General features: G+C 42.5%; 1 protein-coding gene across 1 annotated transcript; it reads left to right on the forward strand.

The window, feature by feature from the left end:
* Positions 1-806: 806 nt before the first annotated feature.
* On the forward strand, positions 807-24457 carry POU2AF3 (POU class 2 homeobox associating factor 3). Its single transcript, XM_068242828.1, has 5 exons — positions 807-868; positions 4642-4736; positions 18096-18147; positions 22201-22436; positions 24134-24457. The coding sequence occupies exons 3-5, from the start codon at positions 18114-18116 to the stop codon at positions 24455-24457; spliced, it is 594 nt and encodes a 197-aa protein (XP_068098929.1). The 5' UTR covers positions 807-868; positions 4642-4736; positions 18096-18113.
* The last annotated feature ends 3508 nt before the right edge of the window (positions 24458-27965 follow it).

A 27965-nucleotide genomic window follows, 5' to 3' on the forward strand; every position in this document is an offset into this window, starting at 1 on the left:
GCTCGGAGTCCCTTTATGGGCTCTGCCTCTGACACAGGAAACCAGGGTTCGAATCTCGGCTCTGCCTGTTCAGTAAGCCAGCACCTATTCAGTAGGAGACCTTAGGCAAGTCTCTCTAACACTGCTACTGCCTATAGGGCGCGTCCTAGTGGCTGCAGCTCTGGCGCTTTGAGTCTGCCAGGAGAAAAGCGCAATATAAATGTTATTTGTCTTGTCTTGTCAAATGATGCTGTGCACTGCTGATTGTCTTCAGAGCCAGGCTCTCCTCCTAGGTCCCCCTCCTGCTACTGTGCACTCTGCCGCTGCCCACTCCTCCCTCCCTTCCCACAGAGAACCACAGCTGCAGCAAGTATGATAGCAGCAGATGACAAACGCTCACTCACCTATCCATGATCCAAGCGATAGAGATCCCGTCATCTGAAACCCATCTGTCTCTTCTACAGTGCAGCCGCTCGCTCTGCACTTCCTGATTCTCAGATCAGACAGGAAGTAGGAAGTAGTAATAGTAGTAGTATTAGAGCGACAGCACTCTAGAGGAGACAGATGGGCTCCGGATGACGGGACCTCTATTGCTTGGATCGCAATAGGTGAATGTGAGTCATCTGGTGCTGTCATTCTCCCTCGCTGCGGCTGCCTTCTCTGCTGGACTATCGTATTCACTGGGATGAAGGCTGCATGGTGGCTGTCTAGTTTGGGAGGAAATCGGTTGTTCAGTGGTGGGGGTGGTTATGTAATTCTGTCTGGGGAACGGCTTCTGGTTTGGCGGTGTCCAGAGCTTTCTGCTATTGCCAGGCTGGAGATGCAGGGGGAAAGTGCTGCTGCTGTGATATCTGGTGCCCTCTTCACAGGGGTGCCCCAGCCCCTGAGTGTAAATGTCCCAGCCATTCATTTCTCACTCTGCATTTTGCCGCTGCTATTCTCTGCATTGTGCACCCACAGAGGAAAGCGGGCTGTTGCCCATAGCAACCAGTAGCTCGGCTGCCCCGGTGTGTGCAGCATGTTGCTGTGCAGCTGCATCTTCTGATTCTATTACGACATGATGGGGGGGCCCAAATCAGTAACTTTGCTTAGGGCCCCATTTAGCCTTAATCTGGCTCTGCACAACACCACATGTGTGCACTGGTGGCATCCTTCAACTTCGCCTTCCTGCACTCACCATGAGATCACTTTCCTCAGAGCACAGAGAGCTACACACACACACACACACACACACACGGGGGGGGGGGGGGGGGAGGGGGATCGCGGTTAACACAGGGAGAGCTGTAATATTTACTTGATCCATATTTAATTTTTTTATTTACTGGTTGGACTTGATGGACAGATGTCTTTTAACTATGTAACATTGTTGCACCGGGTCTTCCCTTCCTTCCGGCAGCCACATGCTCTATGATGTTATTTTCCAGTTCCTGATGCATGTCATGTGAGCTTATGTGAGCCAGAGCTTATTCTGTGTACTACTCTGCAAGGGGGCGGAATGTTTGGTCACTAAGCATGTTGGGGGTGGGGGTGGGGATTTGTTTGGGAAGTTAGGGGTGGATTCGGAATTGCTGACCACTATGCTTGGGTGAGTCGGGGTGCTGGGGCAATATGACAGTTTTGCTTGCGGGCCCACGGGCGCTGTTGTTAGGCTCCTGGCTGGAAGTTTGCAGGCCAGGGCAAAATTTGTTCCTGCTGCCTTTAGGTAAATCAGGTCCAGTAAGTTACCAGAAACAGATGTTTATGATCTGAATGGATGCAATGTGTCACTCATGAAGCTGTCAATCCCTGGATAAACATGCTCTATGGAGAGCTGTAATGTGATTAAAGCATCACTATCCTGAAAAAAGTAGGGCCAGTCCATTTCCTCTTGGGGGATTCTCAGGGTTTTCTTTGTTTTCAACAGCATTTCCTGAACAGCAGTTGCAAAGCCTAACTGACAAAATAGTGTGAAAGTGAGAAGGGGAGGCCGGCTGGTATCTTACTATTTTGGCAGTTAAACTGCTGTTCATGAAATGCTGTTGAAAACAAAACCATGAGAACCCCCCTGAGGAGATGGACTGGCCCAAAACCTGTCGGTTCTGTCAAATTTAAGCTGCTAACTTTTTTTTTTGCAATAGTGGTCCTTTAATAAGTCATTTTTCAATTTGTATGCAGATTTGAATTGGGCCAAAAAATGCTCTTCCTTTCAATTTGACCTGGCTGTGTACAAAGCTAAATAGAATTTGCATACAAGCCAGCATTATTCGCATCTCATTTATCATCTCTTCTAGGCAATAGCTAAATGGGAACCTCAAGTGAAGCAAAGGTGTTCAGTTGAACTTACCTGGAGCTTCTTCCAGCCCCCTGTAGTCCTTATGGTCTTTCCCTGTCCTCCCAGTGTGCTGCATCCCACTGCTGTGCACCTCTTGAAAGCTGTCCGACTGAGCCCTGTAATGGGCTACTGTGCTTGCACCGCCCCAGCATGGGCCCGGCCTGGATCGTGCTCCTGTGGCCGCGCTAGGGCCGCACAAGCGCAGTAACCCATGGCTGAGCTCAGTCAGACAGCTTTCAAGAGGTGCACAGCAGTGGGATGCAGCACACTGGGAGGACAGGGAAGGACCATAAGGACTACAGGGGACTAGAAGAAGTTCTATGTAAGTTAAACTGAACACCTTTGCTTCACTTAAAGGACCACTATGGCAAAAAGTATATTTTACTTATAGGAAGCACGTCTCCCAGATTAAAATGTACTATAAATTTATTTTCTTCTATGTTCTTGTCACTTACAGTAGGCAGTAAATAATCTAACAGATCTGACATATTTTGGACTAGTCTATCTACTCATAGGGGATTCTCAGTATTGACTTTATTCCTTACAAAAACACCCCCTGGAAAGAATCTTTACAAAGATGTCGGCCAGCCTTCCTACTAGCCTTCCCGTTCCTCGCTCTGAGCCCTCGTTTCACTGCTCTCTCCTGTTGAAATTCTGCATCTTTCGGACTTGTCAGAGGACTTGGGAAGCACTTGTATCTCAAATAAAGATGGCCCGAACCTCCGATATTTGGTTCGCGAGAACTTTCGCGAACCGCAATAGACTTCAATGGGGAGGCGAACGTTGAAAAATGGAAAAAAAATTATGCTGGCCACAAAAGTGATGGAAAAAATGTTTCAAGGGGTCTAACACCTGGAGGGGGTCATGGCGGAATGGGATACACGCCAAAAGTCCCCGGAAAAAATCAGGATTGGATGCAAAGCAGCATTTTAAGGGCAGAAATCACATTTAATGCTAAATTGCAGGCCTAAAGTGCTTTAAAACATCTTGCATGTGTATACATCAATCAGGGATTGTAATTAGAGTACTGCTTCACACTGACACACCAAACTCACTGTGTAACGCACCGCAAACAGCTGTTTGTGTAGTGACGGCCGTGTTGGACTGGTGCGCACCATGGCCAGAGTGCAGGCAATAGCGGTTTTCAAGCCCATATCTTACTTAAGCATAGGTAGGTGTCCCAGTAGTTAGCTAGGCATAGGTAGGTGCCCCAGTAGTTAGCTAGGCATAGGTAGGTGTTCCCGTATAGGTAGGTAGGTGCCCCAATTGTTTAGCTAGGCATAGGTAGGTTTTCCCGTATAGGTAGGTAGGTGCCCCAGTAGTTAGCTAGGCATAGGTAGGTGTTCCCGTATAGGTAGGTGGGTGCCCCAGTAGTTAGCTAGGCATAGGTAGGTATCCCAGTATAGATAGTTAGACAGGGACTGGCACAGAATAGCGATTACCAAGATCCAGCTGCAACAGATAGGGCTGTATAATGCAGTGTCAGTGGGCAACATAACAAAAAAAATAGATCACAAGAACAAGACTAGCTCTCAAAAGAGCTGTTGTGGGGTGCTATTCTAGCAATAAGAATCAGCAAGGAGCAAGCTAACAAGCCTACAAGAGTCTAACTTATCTTTCCCTATAAGAGAGTCTGCAGCAGCTGTCCCTTCTCTAATTACTGGAGGCACACGAGTGAGTCCAAAGCCTGACGCTGCCTGCCTTTTATAAGGAGGGGGAGTGGCTCCAGGAGAGAGTGTAGCCTGATTGGCTACAATGTGCCTGCTGACTGTGATGTAGAGGGTCAAAGTTGACCCTAATGGTGCATTATGGGGTCAAACCGAACTTCCGCAAAAGTTCGTGGTTCTCCGCGAACGCGAGCCACCGGAAGTTCACCGGGAACTGTTCGCCGGCAAACTGTTCGGGCCATCTCTAATCTCTAAGGGCTTCGGAAGATGGGCACATCCGTACTGTGCATGCACAAGCACTGACTTGCGCGTGCAAAATGCGCAGTATGGATCCATTCGTCTTCAGAAGCACTCGGGGACAAGAGTACTTTTGAAGGCTACCCGAGGAGAGCCGAAGATGTATTCAACCAAGCTGGTCAAAGAACTTTACTGTGGACCAATGAGGGGGTGGACCAGGAAGGCTCTATGCGATCCAAAGCCTTCCCTCTCCATAAGTAAGTATCTATTTTTTAGGTCACTTCAGTTTTACTTTAAGTCTCTCTTTTTCTTATAAATTCCTTTATTTTTACAGGTAAAAAAAAAGCAAAACTGTTGCACATCTGTATATATATATATATATATATATATATATATATATAATTCAGAACGTTTACAATGAAGTATGACTCTTTATTTTTGTTGCAGCTAAACCAAAGGTGTACCAAGGAGTTAAAGTCAGGGTGACTGTGAAAGAGTTATTGGAACAGAAGAGGGCGTTTCAAGCAGGAAACAACCGTTCGGTAAGTTTTCTGATCTTTCTGCATTCAGCAGACGCAAGGCCACAGCTAGTGTTAATATTAACATCTGCAGCTCAATAGACACACACCACTGTTTGCTTTTCTCACCTGGGATGGTCTCTGCCAGAGCTGTGTAATCATTAATAGGCACGGTACTGTACTGTACTGTTTAAAGAGCACAACCTCTTTTGTGTACCGTGTGTGAAATCTTAAGATCTCATTCTCCGCCTTAGCAAAAAGCTAATCTATCTGCATGCATTATGAGACTGTGCTTGCGTGGGACAGATTCTAGCATACTGTGTATTAGTTTGATTTAATGTCTACAGTATTAATAACACTCTAGAGGAGTGGGAATAAATAGGTGACAGATACTATGAATTGGCACACTGAGCTGCTTGCTTTACGAAAGAACTAAGAAAATCTGATAAAGTGGTCATTGGGTCAGAGAGTATTCTGAAATCTACCAGTACCTAATTCTAAGGGTCTTGCAAGGAGCCAAACTTCCCTAGATGCACTCCAGGAGTCTAATCCTGAGGCTGGATTAACACTGTGCGCGTTGCATAATACACGCATTATAATTTATCTGAACTGCAATGGACACTGTGTGTGCAGGTTATATCATACATGTTAAACTGAAGCATGCAGGCAGCGAGTAAGGATATAGTGATCTCTTACGTTGCAAAGATGTGAACAGACTCATAGGGCCTGATTCACAAAGCGGTGCAAAGTGTTTGCACGCCTGTGAAAAGCCCTTTATCACGGCTAAACTCAGTTTAGGCGTGATAAAATGAAACTCGCACGAAATTCCCGCGCGCAAGGTTTTGCCAGCGCAATCACGCGGCGCACGGTGCAGTGCGCGCGATGCGCAGAGTTGCGCGCGCAATACTTTGCGCGCGGGACTTTGTGCGCGATAAAGAGCACAAAACGGTGCTAACTCAGCAGTGCAAAGGTCTTTTAGGCGTGATAACTGAGTTATCACCGCTTTGTGAATCAGGCCCATAGAATTGTACTATGGGCACGGGGCAGTGAGTTGATGTGCATAATGCACCCTTAGGCCACATACACATATCAGACCATAGTCTTTTGAAAATGAAAGATCACAGACCAATCTTACCCGCTTCCATGTAGTATGAGAGCCACACTCTACACAGTCTATTCTATGGAGCTGAACTCCCCATCAGACAGAAATCTTTGCAAGATGCTGCACACAAAGATGCTGTAGACATGCAACAGATCAGTATCTGCAAAAGATCTGTTCCTGCAAAAGATCCGTTCCTGCAAAATGCATTCATAGTCTATGAGATCTGCAGATCATTATACACACCTTGTTTAACTGACATTCATCTGCAGATCAGATCCACCAGGATGGATTTTCAGATCTGAAGAGGATTGTCTGATCTGCAGATGAATGTCTGTTAAACAAGGTGTGTATGATGATCTGCAGATCTCATAGACTATGAATGCAATTTGCAGGAACGGATCTTTGGCAGGAACAGATCTTTTGCAAATACTGATCTTTTGTGTCTGTACAGCATCTGTGTGTGCAGCATCTTGCAAAGATTTTTTTCTGATGGGGAGTTCAGCTCCATAGAATAGACTGAGTAGATATGGCTCTCATACTACATGGAATGGGGTAAAATTGGTATGTGATCTTTCATTTTCAAAAGACTATGGTCTGATGTGTGTATGGGGCCTTAGGATCCTTTAACTCTGCATCAGTTGCATTGCAGAATAATTTTGCATGTTCGGTAGGCGAAAAAAAACCCAGTTTTTTTTTCAATGCGTAGGAAACGCGAGAACAGAAACCAGGAGGAGTGGAATTGTGAGATGATTATGCAGGAACTTACTGCAGAAGTCTATCTCTCCTGCCTTCCTACACTGCCCTCTAGTGGTAAAAATACACTCTTAGGCATTGTTCACATTATAAATCGCCAGCGCTATCGCAAGAGCTGATCAATTTATTCAGCTTTTTTAAAGCGATTTTCACTGCGCTTTGAGCTTCAAAAAGCACTTTTCTAAACGCTTTTGATAAGAGATTGTGATTTTCACTCCCTGACGTAAGTCAGGAAGTGCACTCTTTTACCTGGAAATAAATAAATACAATAATAATTCCTTTTTTTGTATAGCGCTTCTCTCCTGTCAGACTCAAAGCGCTTATGAGGCAGCCACTACAGCGCACTCAGTAGGCAGTAGCAGTGTTAGGGAGTCTTGCCCAAAGAACTCCTTACTGAATAGGTGCTGGCTTACTGAATAGAAAGAGTTAAGATTTGAACCCAGGTCTCCTGTGTCAGAGGCAGAGCCCTTAATCATTACATTATCCTGCCACAACTTATTTTTTTCATTGAAGCGCTCAGGAAATCCCCATACAAAGCGCTTTTTCAAGCGCTTTGCGATTTCCCTAAGCCAAAACTGCTCAGAAAATTGTACATGTAGCGTATTTGCGATTTCAATGAAATTGAAACGCTAACATGTGATCACTCTCATAGGGAATCATTGCACAATCGCTTTTGGGCGATTTCTAAAATCGCCAGCGCTTAAAAAAACCTGCAAAGGCTCATAGTGTGAACAAGCCCCAGTGCCTCTTATTCTGACTGCCAGGGCCGGGCCGAGGCATAGGCTGGAGAGGCTCCAGCCTCAGGGCGCAGTGTAGGAAGGGGCGCACAATTCATTCAGCTGTCATTCCTAATTGTGTTTGAAGCAGAAAGAAATAAGAAAAGGGGATACATAGCAGTGACTGCAAGCCAGATAACTAGAGATTAAGGTGTTGGGGAGGTTGTGGGCCCTGTGGCACCTCTTAGTCTAATAGCAATCATTGTGTGACGGCTAGAGTGGAGGGATGGAGGGGCGCACTTTGGTGTCTCAGCCTTGGGTGCTGGAGGACCTTGTCCCGCCTCTGCTGACTGCTACTTACTTTCGTTTTATTCCGTCACTTCTTTTGTAGCTTAAAGGGGCACTATGGCGAAATTTTTTTTAAATTTTAAATATGTGCAAACATAGACAAATAAGTAAGTTTTTTCCAGAGTAAAATGAGCCATAAATTACTTTTGTCCTATGTTTCCCTCACTTACAGTAGGTAGTAGAAATCTGACAGAAGCGACAGGTTTTGGACTAGTCTATCACTTCATAGGGGATTCTCAGCAAGGCTTTTATTCTTCATAAAGATATTCCTTAAAAATGATTTAAACAATGATGCTGGCCAGCTTCCCTGCTCCCTACACAGTTTTTTTGGCAGTTAGACAGAGCAGCTGCCATTCACTAAGTGCTTTTGAAAAAAATATAAATCCCTGAGAATCCCCCATGAAGAGATGGACTAGTCCAAAACCTGTTTCTTCTGTCAGATTTCTACTACCTACTGTAAGTGACAGCAACATAGGAGAAAAGTAATTTTTGGCTCATTTTACTCTGGACAAAATGTACTTCTTATTTGTAGATGTTTGCACATATTTTAAATTATACAATTTTTCGCCATAGTGCCCCTTTAAGCCTAATAATTATTTTAATAGCACACTCGACTGTGCAATATCATGGTTGTTTTTCCTTTTTTGTGTTGCAATACACTTTTTCTGTATTCTTCCTGTGCATAGTATTTCATTTTTGTGCAATTTCTGATATTGCAGTAAAATACGATAGAATTAGCAACGCACGTGCTGTATGCGGAAAAAAAACAGTACGTATACCAATTTTTCAGCAGAAGGTTTAAGAGCTAGAATGGTGTGATAACTATACATGAACTGACTGCAGAAGTCCTTTGCTATCTCTCCTGCCCTCCTACATTGCCCTCTAGTGGTGAAAATACACACTTACAGTGCCTCCTACACTGCCTACTACCTACTTTGGTTTTGAAGAGAACCCGAGGTGGGATTTAATTATATTAGTGGGGCACAGAGGCTGGTTGTGCACACTATCACCAGCCTCTGTTGCCCTATGGTGTGCCCCCAGGACCCCCCTGCGATCTGCTATCCCCTCCGCCGTGCTAGCGACACACAGCGCGTCGCCAGCACAATGTTTACATATGCAGTGTCAGTCAGCGCCGCTCCCCCGCCTCCTTTGTATCGGCGCTACCCGCCCGCGTCCCTTGCCTCCCTCTGATTGGAGGGAAGGGACGTGGGCGGGTAGCGCCGATACAAAGGAGGCGGGGGAGCGGCACTGACTGACACTGCATAGGTAAACATTGTGCTGGCGACACGCAGCGTGTCGCTAGCACGGCGGAGGGGACAGCAGATCGCAGGGGGGTCCTGGGGGCACACCATAGGGCAACAGAGGCTGGTGATAGTGTGCACAACCAGCCTCTGTTGCCCCACTAGTATAATTAAATCCCACCTCGGGTTCTCTTTAAAGCTCTTGTATTGTCACTTGAGCCTAATAATTATTATGATACCACACTCACCTGTGCAATATCGCAGGTGTTTTTCTTTTTTTCTTTTTTTTTTTTTTTGCATTGTAAATACAATCACTTTTTCTGTAATTTTCTAAGAGAGTTTTTTCATTTTTTTCATGCACATTTTTAAATACACTGTGGATAATGCAGATGCAAAGCAAAAAACAACATTCAACAAGGCTGAGATATCAAGAAAAATGGAGGAAAAGTGTTATAATTGTGTAGCAACCAGTCAATCAGCAGCACTGTTGCAAATCTACCATTACATAGCAAAGCAGAAGTTGGCAATCATATAACACAATAGTGTTAATACATACTGGCTTGTGTCACCTTGCCTCTGCTCAGTAAAACATCACATTACATCACACTGTGTATCTAAAACATGAGTAGAATCATTCTGCTGTGGCAAAACCCTATGACGACACTCATACAAACACAGAACATTTATATCACGCTTTTCTCCTGGCGGACTCAAAGTGCCAGAGCTGCAGCCACTAGGACGTGCTCTATAGGCAGTAGCAGTGTTAGGGAGACTTTGCCCAAGGTCTCCTACTGAATAGGTGCTGGCTTACTGAACAGGCAAGAGCCAAGATACAAACCCAGGTCTCCTGTGTCAGAGGCAGAGCCCTTAACCAGTACACCAGTACACTATACAGACCCTTAGACAACTGTGCTGAGGTTTTCTGTGTACATGTCTATTGCTATGGTCAAGCTGACCACCCTTGATCAATCCCCGATAACCTGTGTGAACGCTCTAGTTCAGTGATATTGGCCACCAATTAGATCCAGCAGCAGGCAAATTACAGTCCTTTAGCAAAAGAGACAGTAGGAAGCCATACAGTTCAACTGTACATGTGAATGAGCAGAAGATCTATCTTTGGTGATGTACAAAGTGAAAAAACAAACTCGATTTTAAGTTCATTCATATTACGTAATGCCCTACTACAAGTCTGGCACTTTGATCTAATGGGGCTGCGCTATGTTGGATTTTAGCACCACTAGCGGAAACCATATTTATCCTTGTTGGACTGTGTTTCACATTGGACGTAAATAGGAAACGCCAGTGTTGGAAATTGGTATTTCCTGGAACGGAAAGGGTTAATACAGTTATGAAATTAAATGGTGCTAATAGCAATTGTAATTTAAAGCACCTAGAAAGAATGCATTAGTGCAATCTGTTGCTGTGAGTTATTACTGATCATTATTGACCTTTCATCCAAGTCGTTAAGTGACAAATGTTAAATTGCTAATGTAGCTACAATGCTGCAAGTTCCCACTTTAAGGTAATGGCAATAATGAAAACAGCTAATTGGGAGTCTTTTACAGTGGAGCACATTAACATTCTCACAGAACTATTCGTAATAAAACGCTACGCCATTTCACATGTATACTATGGAACCTATTTATAAGAGTTGATAAAACATCCAGAATGAAAATTTGCTTTTCTTAACCTCCCTGGCGGTAAGCCCGAGCTGAGCTCGGGCTATGCCGCGCAGGGGGAGATCTCAGCCCCTGGTGGGGCGATTTTCATGCTGTAAATTGCTGTGCGCGCAGCCAGCACTTTGCTAGCCGCGCGCACAGCTTGATCGCCGCCGCTCTGCGGCGATCGGCCGCACGCAGCGGCGAAAGAGGGCCCCCCCCCCGCCAGAGCCCTGCGCTGCCCGGACCAATGAGTTCCGGGCAGCGCTATGGGCTGGATCGGAGGTGTCTGACATCAGGACGTCGGCTGACGTCCATGACGTCATCCCGATCGTCGCCATGGCGACAGGAGAAGCCAAACAGGGGAACGCGTTATATACGCGTTCCCCTGTTTGCTATAGATGCCGGCGACGATCGCACTAGAGGGACACATGCGCCCTCTAGTGGTGTTTCATGTAGCTACCACTCTGGTAGCTTTACATGAAACAAAAACAAAAACAAAAAACAAAAAAAAAGTTTTTTTGCCAATTTGGCAAAAAAAATTAACCGCCAGGGAGGTTAATTAAGAAATATGCTGATGCAAGCCTCTCCTAGTCACTAGATTGCATTTCTCCCGGAATGGACCCAACTTTTACTTTCAGTGATGTGATAGGGTACTCTCTTCGTGTTCTCTTTAGTGCTGCTCGAATACCCCTTTTCAAAATCCGGATCCGATTCGGATCCGGCTACCCCACTATTCGATCCGGGTCAGATATCCGAGTTCAAAATTTTCAGATCCAAATCCGAATTAGATATCCGACCCTAGTATCTGGGATATCCGGGCAAATTTGGATATCCTGATAGAAAAACCAGAAGTGGCCTTTAAATGGCTTTAAAACGTTTTTTAGGGTATATGAGGCATGTACCATCATTATTTTGTTAAGGGGGAACACTAATTGATGATGTGGGGACTTAAAATCCCCCCCCCCCCAAAAAAAAGTGCCGGACGTGGCACGTGGCAATTGACACTCAGCACGTGGCACTTGGCACGTGTCACGTGGCACTTGGCACATGTCACATGGCACTGGGCACGTGTCACTTGCCAAGTTTCACGTGTGGCACTTGCCAAGTGTCACGTGTGGCACTTGCCGGGTGTCACGTGGCATTTGTCAAGTGTCACATGTGGCATTTGCCATGTGTCACGTGGCAGTGCCACGTGTGGCACTTGCCACATGTCACATGGCAAGTGCCACATGACACGTGGCAAGTGCCACGTGGCAAGTGCCCCGTGTCACTTTGCAAGTGCCACGTGACTTGTGGCAATTGCCACACGACACTTGGCAAGTGCCACGTGACACGTAGCAAGTGCCACACGTGGCACTTGGCAAGTGACATGTGCCAAGTGCCACGTGACACTTGGCAAGTGCCACGTGACAGTCAGACAGCAGAGGAGAAGACACTATTGCACACTAACTGTTACACTGGCACTGCTCACAGCACAGCAGTTCTGTAGAAAGCTAACACAGTCATACTACTACTCTTAACAAATACTAGCACTGACTGCAGTACTACAGTACTAACTACACAATAACACAGTAATCCTATCCCCTAATCCCTAACCTATACCTAAGGCTAATAGCTGGCCAGCAGGCAGCAGCTGGCCTGGTCTGTGCACAGCACACACACAGACACATAGCAGCTGCCTGCAGAACACACTCTGACTGTCACACAAATGACATCAAGCAAATTAATGATTTAACAATAGTGTAGTGATAGTGAAGGGGTTAATCACTGAACAGCTTTCGGTTTATCACTGCTAGGCCAGCAAGACTGGAGCGCACACTCTGACTGTCATACAATGACATCAATCAAGCTAATTAACGATAGTGTAGTGATAGTAGTGAAGGGGTTAATCACTGAACAGCTTTAGGTTTATAAATGTGTACAGCCCTTCTTAGGCTACCAGCACTGGACCATGTCTCTCAGTGAGCATTCAGCAAGCTAAGACGATATGTCTCATCATGGCAGCCCTCCTTATATACAGGGGGGCTGGCCAGTGTTCCCCTCTGTGATTGGTTGCTAGGGCTTCTGCTTGGAGCCCTCTGATTGGCTCCAGGACGTCATCTCCTTAGTTACAGTATTTCGAATCCGGATATCCGCAATATCCGCGGATATCGGCGTTATGCGCCCAAATATCCACAGATAGCCAGCCAGATTGTTTTTTTAAAATCCGGGATCCGAATCGGATAGCGTAAAAAAGTTTGGATACCCGGGTTACCCGGATATCTAGAATCCTGATGAGCAGCACTGGTTCTCTTATTGGACAGTTAGTTTACATGATGTTTCCAGAATCATGTGACCCTATTCAGGCAATCGAGTAGCTGACAGTCATAGAAGGGACATTGTTGCACATTGCACATAAGTTTCTTCTTATCAGAAATAAAACTTTGGCCTTTTATAGATAAGTGGAAATGACCTTTTACAATGATGTGCAGAGATGCAAGGTGAAGTATAATAGGGCATTGTATTGCTGTTTTATAAAAAAGGTGCTTAGAGATACAGAATAACTATTTTTAGAATTTAGAGTCATTACCATCCTTTTGTAAGCAGCCTCATTCTATTTCAGTACACCCTTTTTCATGTCCAGCAATTACTTGCCTGATCCAGCATCTTATCTAGCAGACCACATTTACGTCCAGCAGCCTTCATCCTAATCTGAGTGTAAATTTATATGTAATATGATATCCCGACACACTTTTTACATTCCTTTATTTTTAAATGTACCCCCACCATTGTCTGTGCTATGAAAATAACGTGCATTTTTATGCACAGAGTGCACTTTGCCCAGCTTGTAGCTCGGGTGTTATGCAAGGTAACAGGAAAAAAGGGCGCCGGCAGCTAGTGGACAAAAAGGGCGCCGCCATTCACTCCCATAATAAATATCGTTTAATGGGCGCCAAACAGGAAAAAAGGTGATTATTAACGTTTTACAAACGGCGGCCAGAGATTTTTAATGTTTTATAACTGTGCTTGTGATGATTTAAGTTTAGAAAATGCGGCCGTGACGAATAACGTTTATAAAAATACTAAACATATATATCGTATTTAACTAAAACATTATTTAAAATTCCCTTACTGTTTGTAAAACATTATTATTCACAAAATAAAGCGATCAGCACGTAACGTAAATTGCAATATATTTTTTACAGTCATTATTTGTAAAACATTATTATCCACATAATAAAGCGATCAGTAAGGGGGGTGGTTAGGGTTAGGCACCACCAGGGGGGTGGTTAGGGTTAGGCACCACCAGGGGGGGTCTTAGGATTATGCACCACCAGGAGGGTCTAGGGGTTAAGGATAGGTACAGGGAGGGTTCTGTGTGGGAGTAGGGTTAGGTATAGTTACAGTACAATATACACTACCAGGGGGGTGGTTAGGGTTAGGCACCACCAGGAGGGTGGTTAGGGTCTGGCACCACCAGGGGGTCTTAGGGTTAGGCACCACCAGGGGGTCTAGGGGTTAGGGATAGGTACAGAGAGGGTTCTGTGTGAGAGTAGGGTTAGGTATAGTTTTAGTAACATTTTAGTAATACTTACTAATGTTTTACAACACATTACGAACGTAGTTATATTTATATCATCGTTATAAACAATATTTTCAGATTTTATTATAAGAAGAAAAATTAAATAAAGGTTATTCACAATAATATACAATTGTAACGATTAAACATATATTATCGTTTTTTTAACAAATGTAATTATAAGTTTCACTTTTGAAACGGAATATTAACGTTTTAACAATTGGAGATTTCATACACATTATTTAATGATTTATACATTTGTAAAACATTATTTGTAAACAAAATACAACACAATATTTTTATAAACGGTATTACTGCTTATCATTTACACCCCGCGCCCTTTTTTCCCGACGCCCTTTTTCGATGTACGCGTTATGCAACGCACATAGTGTGAACTTAGCCAAAGGTTCTGAATGTTCCTCATAAGTGCCAACAGTGGTTTCCTGTACTGGTAATGCTAAAAATGTAAGTACATTTTCTCCTGGGAGATCAGCTTCCTACACTGCTACACTATATTGGCTTCCCACCCTTTTTGCTTTAGAAATACATTATTTCAGTCAGGTCCTCTTGCTGAGGGAACAAAAATCTTTCCTGTGCCCCCTGCAGGTCCGATGATAATAACAAGGCTAGAGCAATACAATATCCTGGAGCCCGCAGTCTGTGGGCCCTTAAGTATGTGGGAGGCCCGGGGGACTGCCCACTTTACCCTCCCTTCCCAAATGCCCAGATGGCGGTTCTACACTTGTTCTTGTCTCTCATTGTACTTGCTCACTGTGAACCTCAGAGATGTATATTTTTAATGTGTAGAGCGTCTGCTGCAATATAGACACACGTAAAGTGCTGTTGGCAACCCTAAATGAAAATAAGTAAGTGCATGTATCATTGTAATATTAGTGCATTTTCTTTTATTAAAAAAAAAACAAAGTTAGGAACTTTCAGATGAATGGATGATTGACAACCTGACCTAGCTGCTATGTGTATGATGTTGTACTGTACTGCCATCTAGCCATGAGCTGGCCCCAGGCAAGGAGATGTGAGAGAGAATGGCAGGCAGGAAGACACCTGTTTTCCCCTCAACATGCAGTAGCTGGCCATAATTATCTGGTGATTAAAAGACTGATTGTAGTCCGGCTCTTCCTTATCCCTTTTCAGCAAAAAGAGGAAAGGGTTAACCTCTTCAACTAAACAAGTAACTAATGCCCTACCTTTAGGCAGTTTTCCAATTTATTGGCTTATAGCAGCAGACTTTCCATAACTGCTGCACTGCCTGTAAGGTTGAGTCGATTGAGTCAACTGTTTGAGTCGATTGAGTCAACACCTGATCTACACACTTGTTCAGGGTCTATGGTTTAAGAGAAAGGTGATCAGCAGGGCAGCCAGGAAATCCAGGAAATCTGCATTGTTTAAAAGGAAATAAATATGTCAGCTTCAATATTCTTCTTTCTTCAGGTGTGCTCTGAAGGGGTTACACAACAGCCATGTCAGTATGACACAAAATCTAGTTCATTCAGCTACTAGCAGTAGAAAATAATAGTTTTTTTAGCTTTAAGGGTTTGGTGGTACTGTGATAGACTGAGGGCTTCTGATAACTCTTAACAAACTGATGAGTGTCCTGTGGCTATATTTATCTGAGAAAGCTTATCCCCATCAAAAACTATTTAACAGGGGCATTTTATTTTACAGTGTAATGGTAAGTGTGTTTACACCTCTCTGACACTGCAGCTGTCCTTGGCAGGTTTTGGTGCTTTGTATGAATTGTGATGTATAAAGTGCTAGAGGGGGTCAATGTATTCCTTACACAGGTTCCTTAGCTATGCCACTGCACCTGTTCATACCTAGCACTGCAAAGCCAGTAGTAAAGTTCTAAGTGAATGGGAGTGGTCTATATACAAGTTGTGGGTAGGTCTATGTGTCCTGAAAATAGATCAGAAAACTGCTGGAAAAGTAGAATTGTTTTCTACTTCTAGTCTTTTGGGGCAGGGGTGCAAAAAGTCTCTTCTAATGGAAAGCTAATATCTACAAACAAAAAAGGATGAGCTGGACAAGCAGGCATAATCTGACACCCTCATGGCTCTACAGCACCATGGACAGGAATGCTAGGCTTATCTAAGCACTTCTGTCAGTTTTTTCTGGAGGGTCAAGCAGAAAGCCACATTGCAGACCCCACTGACACCTCCTAGGTAACCAAAAAATAGACATATATTCTAAGAAGAGCCACCCAAGAGGCTCAATAAGTAGTTATTAGCAAACCACAGCTTCTAGCTGCTCAGCCAACAGTAGTACTAATTGTTCAATAATTTGACTTTTCAAACTTCTCTTTCTCTGGGTTGACTCCTATCATGAAAAGTTATCAAACTCCAGCAAGTTACAAAACAGGGCATGCTAAGGCATTTAACCCAACTCACTGAACATCGACAGGTAGCTTGCTATTGCTGAATATAGTTTCTATAAAGTTCAGCTTCTCTTCATATGGAGTCTATGCATGAACACACATTAATGATGGTAGCAGTGGAGTATTGTACCCTGTTAACCATCAGTAAAAACAAGAGGGTTGGAATCATGCTGATACCATTTATTCTTTTACTTATTTTTTGAAGTTAGCCAATAAATGGTATCATCCTGATTCAAAACTTCTTACATTAATAATGATAATAGACATTATATAGGCCGTTCGGTTGCATGTGGTCTGGTGTAAGTCATGGAGTAAATCCAAAGACATAACAACAAAAGTTGTTTAGGAGATACCTTTACTGACTTTAATGACTATATGTGCAAGATTTCCTTGCAAGCTTTCAAAACTTTAAGTGTCTTCTTCAGGCATGATACAGATCTGGATCAGAACTATACACAGCTATTTCTTACATACACAAACTTGTATATGATCTACACAATGTATGTTTGTGTATGTAAGAAATAACTTCATACAGTTTTGATCCCACTTCAAGTCTAGAAATTATAGGATCATTAAAAACGTCCTTGTACATTCTTTAGTTGTATTTCTGTGACTGTATTTTTTTTCCCCAGAAGATAGCCCATAATAAAAGTATAAAACATACATTTTAAGATCACATAAACACACGTGAAGGGATCTCTTGAAGTAAAGCTGAGTAAAGTATATACCTGTCTTGGAGGTGACCCCTGTTCAGCAATATTTGCATTGGGAGCTGCCAGTAAATAATTAGCACTTCCTGGTTTGTGAATTGAGACATTAAAACCCTGAGTTGTTATATGAACAATGCCTGGTGGCTCTACTCACCAGCTAGTACAACTGCAGCCCCTCCCTATAATTACACAGATAGCAGCCCTGCAAAAATTCAGTCCCTTTAAACATTAACCTGTTCAGTACGGGAACAGATGGCCAGCAGCACAATTCCTTTGATTACCCCCCAAAACTCTGCTTTGTACCATGTGATCAATTGTTCTGGGGAGACCCAGCACATGTAAAACAAGTGTGTCTTTCTTTTGCTTTTAATAAAATATAAGTTTCATTTTTGTATGTTTTGGCAATACTACCAGTTTTTTTAGTTTTTTTTTTTTAAAGCAGTGGCTTTAAAAATCCTGCATATCACAAGATCATAGAATGACAATGGAGGATAATACAATACTAACACAAAAATAGTACTTATCCTATTTTCAGTAAAGAAATGTGTACATGCATATTTCTTATTTTTCTGATGCTAAATAAAAACTTCACTGTGCAGCATACATTATATTAGTAAGAACAGCAGCTAACAAATCTACTACTTGTCCTTTCTCCTTAAAAGTCTACAGTATAAACCTTTCTTTTACTCTCCTGCTGACATATATCATTGCAAGCACACAACAAGACTGTAGAAAGAGAAAAGCAAGCAATGCAGTTACAAAAACTACACACACAACACAAAAGAGTAAAAATGAACTTACCTATTAATGTAGCAGCAGGGCTGCCTGCCAAAGCTCCTCTGAAAGGTATAGAGATAAAGATGGACATGTGATAACATTTTTTATTTTTTATATTTTTCAGGGGTCCCAGGACATCAAAATGCAGTTTTCTGATTCAGTTCCTCCTTCTCCAGGTTAGTGTTAAAAAAAAAATCACAAAAAAAAAAAAAATCATTCAATAGTCACAGGGAATTCTTTATACATGGTAGTCTCAAAGCTCACAGCTCAACTTAAGATCCACTCAATAATTATTCCAGCCAATCAGATCAAGTAGAAGCCAGATGGAATGCAGATGAGGACAACAGGATAACCATGTAAGGTTTTTTTGTTTAATGCCTGCATGTGACATATTTTGATGTGCTAGTCTAAACAAAAGGTGTTTAGAAGTTTTTTAATACTTATATTCTCCATTTCAAATCCTGCACATAAGTTTCTTTGTTCTTAAATGAAAGAAATTTGATCAGGTTGCTTTTTTTCCTTTTATCTTATTTAAAGAGCAGTGCTTTTACTCTGAATGCTCATAGCTCTTTTTGTTTATTTTTTACTTTTTTATACCTATAGATCAATGGGTTTGTATTGTTTACATTTTTTTTATTTTTAGATAAGTTTTACAGATAAAAAAAAATATTATTCTCTAACAGAATATATGCAGATGTGAATTTTATAGTATACAATAAATACGTACAAAACTGCATGAGCATCCATATGACATCCATACATTTTCTGTAGACAAGCAATATTATTAACTGATGAAATACACAGCTAATCATTTTTAATAGCTGTTCTACCTCCTATTTGTACCGCAAACCATTTTTTTTACATAGTTGTATTTAAAAAAAATAATGTCAGCAATATAAAATTTCTAGCATGCTGATTTTTTTTTTGCAGTAAACTGCTTACGTTCTATTAAGATCGCCAGGGCGGCTGCGGGAGGGTTTTTTTTAAATAAAAAAAAAACTATTTCATGCAGCCAACTGAAAGTTGGCTGTATGAAAGCCCACTAGAGGGCGCTCCGGAGGCGTTCTTCCGATCGCCTCCGGCGCCCAGAATAAACAAGGAAGGCCGCAATGAGCGGCCTTCCTTGTTTTGCTTACATCGTCGCCATAGCGACGAGCGGAGTGACGTCATGGACGTCAGCCGACGTCCTGACGTCAGCCGCCTCCGATCCAGCCCTTAGCGCTGGCCGGAACTTTTTGTTCCGGCTACGCTGGGCTCAGGCGGCTGGGGGGACCCTCTTTCGCCGCTGCTCGCGGCGGATCGCCGCAGAGCGGCGGCGATCGGGCAGCACACGCGGCTGGCAAAGTGCCGGATGCGTGTGCTGCTCTTTATTTGATGAAAATCGGCCCAGCAGGGCCTGAGCGGCAGCCTCCGGCGGTGATGGACGAGCTGAGCTCGTCCATACCGCCCGGCTGGTTAAAGGTAGTGGTCATGACTTTAACATAAACCTTATCCATTGGTTGTTAAACTATGCCTTACAAGTGATCACTGATTCATTAGTACTTTTTAAAATGTACTTGTTTCATTACCAATAATACGTTAAGGATCTTTTGAACAGTTGTATTGTATTGTACGGGTTGCGTAGTCCAACATTAGCCCACAAGGCGGACTCTATTTATGTGTATTCAAACTATTTTTACTTAAAGTGAATGGGAACCGCATTTAAAAAAAATTAGATAGATACTTACCCAAGGAGAGGGAAGGCTCTGGGTCCTATAGAGCCTTCCCGCTCCTCTCCTGGTCCCCTCGTTCCAGTTCTGGCTCGCCCGGTAGCAGTATTTGACTAAATTAGTCAAATACTGCTTTACCCGGCCGAAGGAGGCTTCAGAAGTCTTCAGGGAGCCCGTGTGCTCCTGAAGAAGGGCGGCCCTGTACTGCACTTGCGCAAGCCCGCTCTCTTGCACGCTCACGTCTGTGCAGTATGGAGCCGCACGTCTTCGGGAGGACATGGCTCCCGAAGACTTCCAAATACCCTTTCGGCGGGGGAATGAAACGGGGGGGGGGGGGAGCCAGCACAGGATAGAGAGCACCGAGAGAGGAGACGGAAGGCTCTATACAACCTTCCCTCTCCTTAGGTTTCCGCTTAATTAATGCCCTGCTGTTTTCAAATCATAATATAAAAAAAAAAAAATTACCAGTATGTTGGAATGGCCTTTTAGCAATAAATAGAGATTAATAGTTTTTCCTAATTTTTTTTAAATCACCTAAGTTGGCCAGTGATATTACATTGCTACAATGCTACCTAAAGGAAGAATAATCAGTGGTACAGCAGAACAGAATAAAAGGATCGTGCTTACTGTCATTGTCCACCCATCTTTTTCCTCCCTACTAACCTCAACACCTTCCGTCGTCCCCCCAGTTCTTACACCATCACAGCAGGAGCAGTGTGTGGTGCCTGCTCTCTGCATGGGTGGAGTCTCTTTTGCTGGGAATAAACAATATGTTTTTCCTGTTAGATTCTCCACTCGATAATTTTTTCCGCTTGCTTCTCCACTCGATTCTCTTATCTTTTTCCATTCACTTCTATGAGAAATCAAGCGGTAAAACGATCAAGAGGAATATTGGACATGACTGAATTTATCAATCGAATGCATCTATCTAATGGCAAAACGTATTGTGTGTCCCTCTACCAATCCAACACACGGTATCATGGATTCAGGGGTGTAACCATATGGGGAACACCCCCTACAACTGCAGGAGGGCCCATAGCTGTGAGGAGGAGCCCCAAACAATCCTCTTTCCCTCTGATGCAAGAATCCATCCTCCAGATCAAGTATTGTTGTGGCTATGCAGGTAATGGGTGGGGGATCATGATGGCCATACTTTTTCAAGGTCCAAGGCAGATGATAAGCCCTCAGGCCAGGGAAGTTGCCATGCTGAGATGGGGGATGAGTGTAGTTGTGAATGTTGGAGGGGTGTCAACATTTTTTTTTTGAGGCTACGGCCCTATATGGAGCTTCTTTCTTATTTAGAGATAGAAGTCATCTGACTATGTCTACATCACTAGACGTGTCTCCTTTTTACCTAGTCATTGGACCATTTCTACTGTAATAGATAGTGAACCACTATGTGTGAAGACAACATCCTTACTTTTTTGTTTTCTAGAGATATTCCAGAAAACAAACTCTGTGTGTGTTTCAAGCGGGATTCACACTATACCCGAAAAAACGGATCCATTTTCCAATTAAATGGATCAATTTCGTACATTGTGCATCAGTTTTTCATCCGGGTTTTGCTCTCCATTCCGTGCGCTGCCCGCTCGCCATATTGCCCAGCCGCTGCTGCCATCATCCATTTGCATCCTATGCCACTGCTGCTGCCATCCATTCACATCCCTGCACACTGGATATGCTGGCATCCCGTTCCTGACTCCTTAGCAGAAGCATCACATGCTCATTGGTACTCAGTGAGCCAATCACAATGCTCTCTGGGCAGGGACGATTCCAATTAGTCCATTGCAATGAATGGGAGCCTGAGATGCTTTTACTGGGGCCTCAGGATCGATATACCAGCATGAATGGATGGTGGCAGGTGAGTATCTTGCGAAACGCACGACTCAAGCAGTGTAGTGAGAATAGACACCTTCCAACTAGCAATGATCGCATTGACCTCCGTCACCATCTGTTGCGTCTGGTCGATCCAGGAAAATAATGGACCCATCCTTGTGTTCCACTTGCTGAACGAATTAATTCCATACAGACTGATGTCAATGGATTCTATTGTTTAATAGGATCTGTTTGCGTCTGTTCCGATCTGGTCCATTGTGCCCCACTAAGCAGAATCATTTTTATGCCAGTGTGAAAGAAGCCTAAGAGAGAGAGAAGGTAGCAGGGGATGCACAGTCTACATCAGGGGAGCTACAATACATGGTTAGTTGTTAGAGAATCAACTTACCAGTGCCAAGACAAAACCTTTCTTTTTTCTTTTTTTTTATCTTTTTTTTTTTTTTTTTTTTATGAAGATGGTCTTTATGTTTTTTCAGGTTAGCAGTAACTTTGCAATTGCAGTACAATAATGAAATGTCGATGAGCAACAAAGAGTTTTTTTGTATTATATTTTTGGCTTCAGCAGTCCTACAGACATCATCGGCAAATAAAGCAAACAAGATTATGCAAAACAGATGCTTGTTTGATATGCAAATACTTCATTGTGTTCATAAAACTCAAAGTGGTCTCCTATCTTAATCCTAGAGTGTTATAGTGCGTGTGCACCTATTACATCTGTAGCCGGCTACCCGCAGACCCTGCCAGTGACGTATTATGAAGTGCAGGAAGAGAGTGCCAGCTTTCTGGATCAGATGACTCTGGACCAGTACGTTCCACCAGACTCTACTGTTGTTGACAACAGCTTTTGTGATATTCAACCCATCTTTCCAACTTTCTCTGAAGGATCCATCCAATCTTTTCCCATCTTCCAGCAAAACATGGTAAAATGATTATTCTAATGTTTTGTTATATCATTTAAACATTTGAGCAATTCTTTTTGCAATTCATGATGTTACAACATATAAAAATCTACTTCAAGGACAGCCACATGGTCCACATGCAATGTACAGTACATATAAGTTTAAAGCTAGAAAAGTATGTTTTTTAAGCTAAATGGAAAAAAATAATGATGTACAGATTGCTTTTACAGTTAAATGTGTAAATGTCAGTGCTGATTAGTCAGAAGTGGACATCATTTAGTGCCTTTATCTCACAGTAGTGTAAGGCTATATTGGATTGTTCCTAAACAAGTAAGCATCTTCAGAGGCATAACTAAGGAGCTAGGGGCCCCAGTGCAAGTTTTACAAGGGGCCCCAACCACTGTATTGATATGGAGCCCCAAAACCTACCAAGGATAGCTGTAGTGTCACAGAGGTGTAATCAGAGTAAGGAAACAGTTGAGGATTATCACTAGGCAATGCACAAATAGAGGTATCTATTACCAGCATAGCAACAATGAAAAGCTAATAAGATGGATGAAGTAGGGCCCCCTAGTGTACCCCTCTGGTCCAGGGTCCCCAGTGTGTTTGCAACCTCTGCATGTCCTATTGCTATGCCACTGTGCATCTTACAGCAAAGCTGCCTGTAGATATTGGGGCCTATTTCAATTTACTTTTTTCTTCAAAATTTTCTCCTAGGTGATATTATCACACCTTATCAATAAAATGTGTTTTGAGCCACCAGAAAGTAAGAAAATAATGAGGAAAATGTTGACAGCACTTTTTCACCTACTTGTTTGGTACTTTTTCAATTGCAGAGTGCTGAAAAGTTACTTTAAAAAGACGATGAACATTTATCCCCCAGGAGAAAACTTAGAAGAGAAAAAGTGAATTGAATAATGGTCACTGGCCCATATGCAATTCACTTTTTCTCCTGAGTTTTCAGCTTGGTGATAATGTTAATTTTCTCCTTAAAATCACTTTCAGCATTTTAAAATGATAAAAGTACCCAGAAGTTGGTGAAAAAGTACTATTACAATTATTTTGAGTATTTTCTTCTGTGGCTGTGGTGGTTTAAAAGGTATTTTATGAGAACAGAACTCTGGAGAAAAAGTGGATTGCATATGGTCCATTGAGTGGTAGCTGGATGTGCTAAATTGATCTCAGATTTATCTAAATGTATGACTATAAAGACTGGGGAATAAGAAGTTCTTTCTCCCCACCCACATGCATAGTAGCACAGGGAGCTGAGGATTGCTTACCTACTCCAGCAATGTGGCTCTCTTCCATGTATCACAGCCAAACTCTCTGCTCACATTCCTCGGCTCTCAGTCACATGCCCAATATAGGTCAGTGATCGGGAGCTAGCGAATGGCAGCAGAGAATCTGTGGGTAAATATTACCCCACGTCCTGCGCCACTCTGCAATGGCGTTGAGGCAAAGTGTTGGGGGGGGGTTGAAGTTTGGATCCCTGGGAGTCCCAGGACAATTTTGCAAGGGGCCCACCGGGGTGGTTGTTACGCCCCTGGCTCTGGCCAAACCCAAAGATGTTGTGTTGTTTGGCTAAACAGTATCATCACAGTCATGTTCAAACAACACTAAAACTAAAAGAGACAACCTGTACTTTGTTAATGATTTGCGATTTATTAATATTGATTTTTAAAGCACCAACATATTCTGTTTGTGTTGTCTTGTTGCAGATATCACAGTCACCATCAGACTCATCGGACAGATCAAACTCTTTTGAATACTCTCCAACTTGCCAGGAGTTTGTTCCCCAGAGTTACAGCCCCCCCTCTCACCTGGAGCCACCAAGTGATGGGTATACTGGAATGGATCAATCGGCCTATCAGCACCAGGACAATTCCACTTTCTGTTACTGTGTGTATTGTTGCTCAGCGGACTATCAAACATCTACAAGGGAGCAGGATACTTTTTCTTATGCTAACACGGACTATATGGGATATCTGTCTGAGGACATCTTTACAAGGGACATGAGCACTTATGACGTGTGCTATGTTTAACAAGAAACTAAACACTCATAAAAATCCCACACCTGACAAAAAACAGCCAGTTATTGCACTGATTATGCTTTTTTATTTTTTAGAGATTTTATGGAGGACTTGCAGTAAATATGAGGCTGCTTAATGTGATTGTTGCTTCACCCTTTAAACACTAACACATAGCTACTGTATGTATGACTAATTAACTAAAACAGTAAATATATCATATAACATTACATGTTCACTCTACAGGCAGGTCCAAAAGATAACACTAGACATTTCTTCTCAAGACTTTACTGTGTTTGACAAGCATATCTGAGCCTCTTCGTACTACCGTAAGCTCAAGCTAAACCCTTTACAAAATAAGTCTTACAAATTCCTTCAATTACTTTTGAATGTGATGATGACAACATTTTTTCAAGTACAATGCAGTCCCTTAGCAGCAGGGCTTATAGGAGTTGTTAATACGGTCTCCTGTGCAAACTAGTGTCTGTTAGACACAGGACTAAACTTCCTATATTGCCCAGAGATGACTGATAGCTGCTAATACTCCACTGACAACACTTTGGCCTCAATTCACTAAGGGCAGTTCGGTAAAATAATTTAGCTTGTTAAAACACCGCATTTGGTATTTTACACTTTTTTTTCCAAATTCACGAAGATTTCCAGCATGCCGTAGAAGTTTGGTAATTTACTGAAAAAACATGCCTCAGTTCATCAAGCTCTGCTCGGTAAGTCTCACCAGCTGTGGAGCAGGCCAGGCAGGTAGCTGTGAGTCTTCCCCCAAGTGGTATGCATTAATCAGGGGTATATCTGGCCAGTGCATCCCTGGCATCCCTTTAGATGTGCTGCAGCCAACAGAGGGAGCTCTTCTGTATACCAGTACACAGATACGCTCACCTAAAGGGATACAGAAAAGCCTTTTAAAATGGCTCCTTTTGCTCTGCCAGACTGAAGTCCCGCCCTCCAGAGTATCGGACCAAATGGGGAGAGAAGCAGGGCTGTGTGGCTCTCCCTATTGCCTGCCTGGCTCTCCCTATTGGCTGTCTGCTACATCTGTCAATGTTATTGCATGGAGAGTGTGAGTTACCTGCTGGCCAGAGCTGGAGGTAAATACAGAATCCTTTTGCTTGATTTACCGAATGCTTTAATCTTTGTGAATTACAATTTCTTGAGGTATTTACAGCACAAGTCGGTAATTTACCTCACTAGTCGGTAATTATAATTTCAGTGCAGTAATTCGTTTAGTGAATTGGCATTTGGCAAGGTGATCGCTAAAATTAACCGTTTTGTGCCTTACCGAATACGATAATGCTTAGTGAATTGAGGCCAATATCCCATTGGTCAATTGTAGATTACAGTTGCTGACCAAACAAAGGAACGAGAAGGATCACAGTAACTAACTGACATTGTTAACCCAACACAAGCCCAGCCATTCTGCAAATTCAGCAGGAAAATACAATATATCAGTTGAGCAAGGACAGAAAATATCTTAATTTAACTTTGTATATTCTGTATATGGTTATAGCACATATTTTTCTACATTTTCCTGGAGTACCTCTTTAGGTAAAAGACAACATACACTATAGTGTGCTAAATCAAACTAAAGCAGCCCATATACAATACAATATTTTTGTCCAATTGGATTTTCAAACATTAGGCAAAAAACTTGGCTCCCCATCTTACCGCGATTGTTCGACCAGCAGGCTACATCCCAGGTGTTTTTTCCCACAATTCACTCACAGTATTGGTCATAATGTCAATCGAAGGTAAATCATGGAAAGATAGGTATTGCGGTACAATAGTGCATGGGTAGCTTTAGTTATTCTGAAAAATTGGGATGAATGTAACACTAAGGTGGGCTGAGTCTCTTGAATTGGCTGCTCTACCCTTCCTTGAAAGGATTGCCATTATTACGCACATGTAATTGACATGTGTCTTCATTCAGGTCTGAAAAATCCAGCTTAGCTTGCATCACTGTAGAAAACTATCATACCATTTGTGTTTAGGCTTACCCTGTTTTTCAAAAATTTTCTAACTGACGATTCATTTGTAGATTATAAACATTTGAATGGATTAGCTAATTTTGCACAGCCTATACTAACCTGATATTAGAATGTACACAGTTATGTGTTAAGTATATGATACTGTGCATATTTCCCAGTGGATATGCAGTACTTGCTATAAGAACGTTATGCATATCTACCAATAGATGTACAGTACTTGCTTTAATAACTTTATGCATATCTCCCAGTAGATGTACAGTAATTGCTATAATAGCTTTAATTTCTTAAAACAGAAGAGTATTTGCAATAACCCAGCTTTAAGTGAGCAACTAAGATCTCCCATGATGCATCACTGCCGAATATGAGCTGTCAGGGTATTTTGTCATTCTTGCTATAGTGACTAAATGCCTATTGTTCAAATAAATACCGGAGCATCTAAAATCAATTTTGCAGTTACATATTTAAAACACTACTAATAATTACAATTGAGCCAAGTGCAATAATTCAAAATATGCTTGCCTTTTTGAATGCTCGATGTAATCCTGTCCCTAAATGGGTCCCTGTATGCCAACATTTGCATTTCTAGGGCAAACTAGATACTACTGGTGATACAGTTTATCCTTTTAAATGTATTGACAGAAATTTACTAGGCAGCCTCTGAACAGGTTCACACCAGAGTCAGCAATTCTCAAACAAGATTCTTTGCATTCCAAGATTGTAACAACTTGAGTGTTTTTTTTTCCTTTTAAATAGCTGTGAATAGGCTGGCCTTTGGCTATATTCTGAACAAAGATATTTTTTTAATGTTTTATTACTAATAAAATAAAGGTGTTTTACGTAATTCTGTAAATAAAAAAATACTCAAAATCAGTAACTTAAAGCAGACCTCCAGAGTAAAGAAAAAAATCTGCCTGTTAAAAAAAGTTATCTTTACCTGAGAAGCCTTGTCCCGTGAAGCCATCCCAAAAAGACCCCCTATCACCCCATTTCCGCCGCCTGGCCCCGCCTCCGCTCTCTCTCTCTGGAGAAAAACGCCAAGACATTTAATGTAGTAAATGTCTTGGCATTTTTTCCCCGGGAGAGAGGGGAGGCGGGGCCAGGCGCCAGAAGTCGGGTGATGCAGGGTCTTTGGGACGGCTTTGTGGGACAAGGCTTCTCAGGTAAAGATAACTTTTGTTTTTACTAGCAGGCTGCAGGATTTTCTTCTTTACTCTGGAGGTCCTCTTTAAAGTCCAACTAGATCCAACATGTATTGTTTTGAGTTACGCAGAGAAGGGTTAAACTTTGCATGGGCTTTATTGCTGTCTGTTTCATGACTGGAGCTTAGACGTAGTCCATGAGATACAAATGATTCAAGAAAACTGCATGCCATTTTGAAATTGGTCAATTAAATTTGCCCAATTGCGGGCTGTAGATCATTTACATGAAGTTTGCATGCAAGGCAATTTTACATGCATGTGATTGGCCATCTTTGCTAGAGTTGTCTCCATAGATTTCCTATCTCATCAGAAGCTTAAAGGGAA

This window comes from Hyperolius riggenbachi, chromosome 6, assembly GCF_040937935.1.
Source record: "Hyperolius riggenbachi isolate aHypRig1 chromosome 6, aHypRig1.pri, whole genome shotgun sequence".
NCBI lineage: Eukaryota > Metazoa > Chordata > Amphibia > Anura > Hyperoliidae > Hyperolius > Hyperolius riggenbachi.

Coding starts and splice junctions, on each gene's coding strand:
- POU2AF3 (XM_068242828.1), top strand. CDS start 18,114: ATGCAGTTTTCTGATTCAGTTCCTCCTTCTCCAG. Junction 18,148..22,200: donor TTCAGTTCCTCCTTCTCCAG/GTTAGTGTTAAA, acceptor TCTTAATCCTAG/AGTGTTATAGTGCGTGTGCA. Junction 22,437..24,133: donor CCATCTTCCAGCAAAACATG/GTAAAATGATTA, acceptor GTCTTGTTGCAG/ATATCACAGTCACCATCAGA.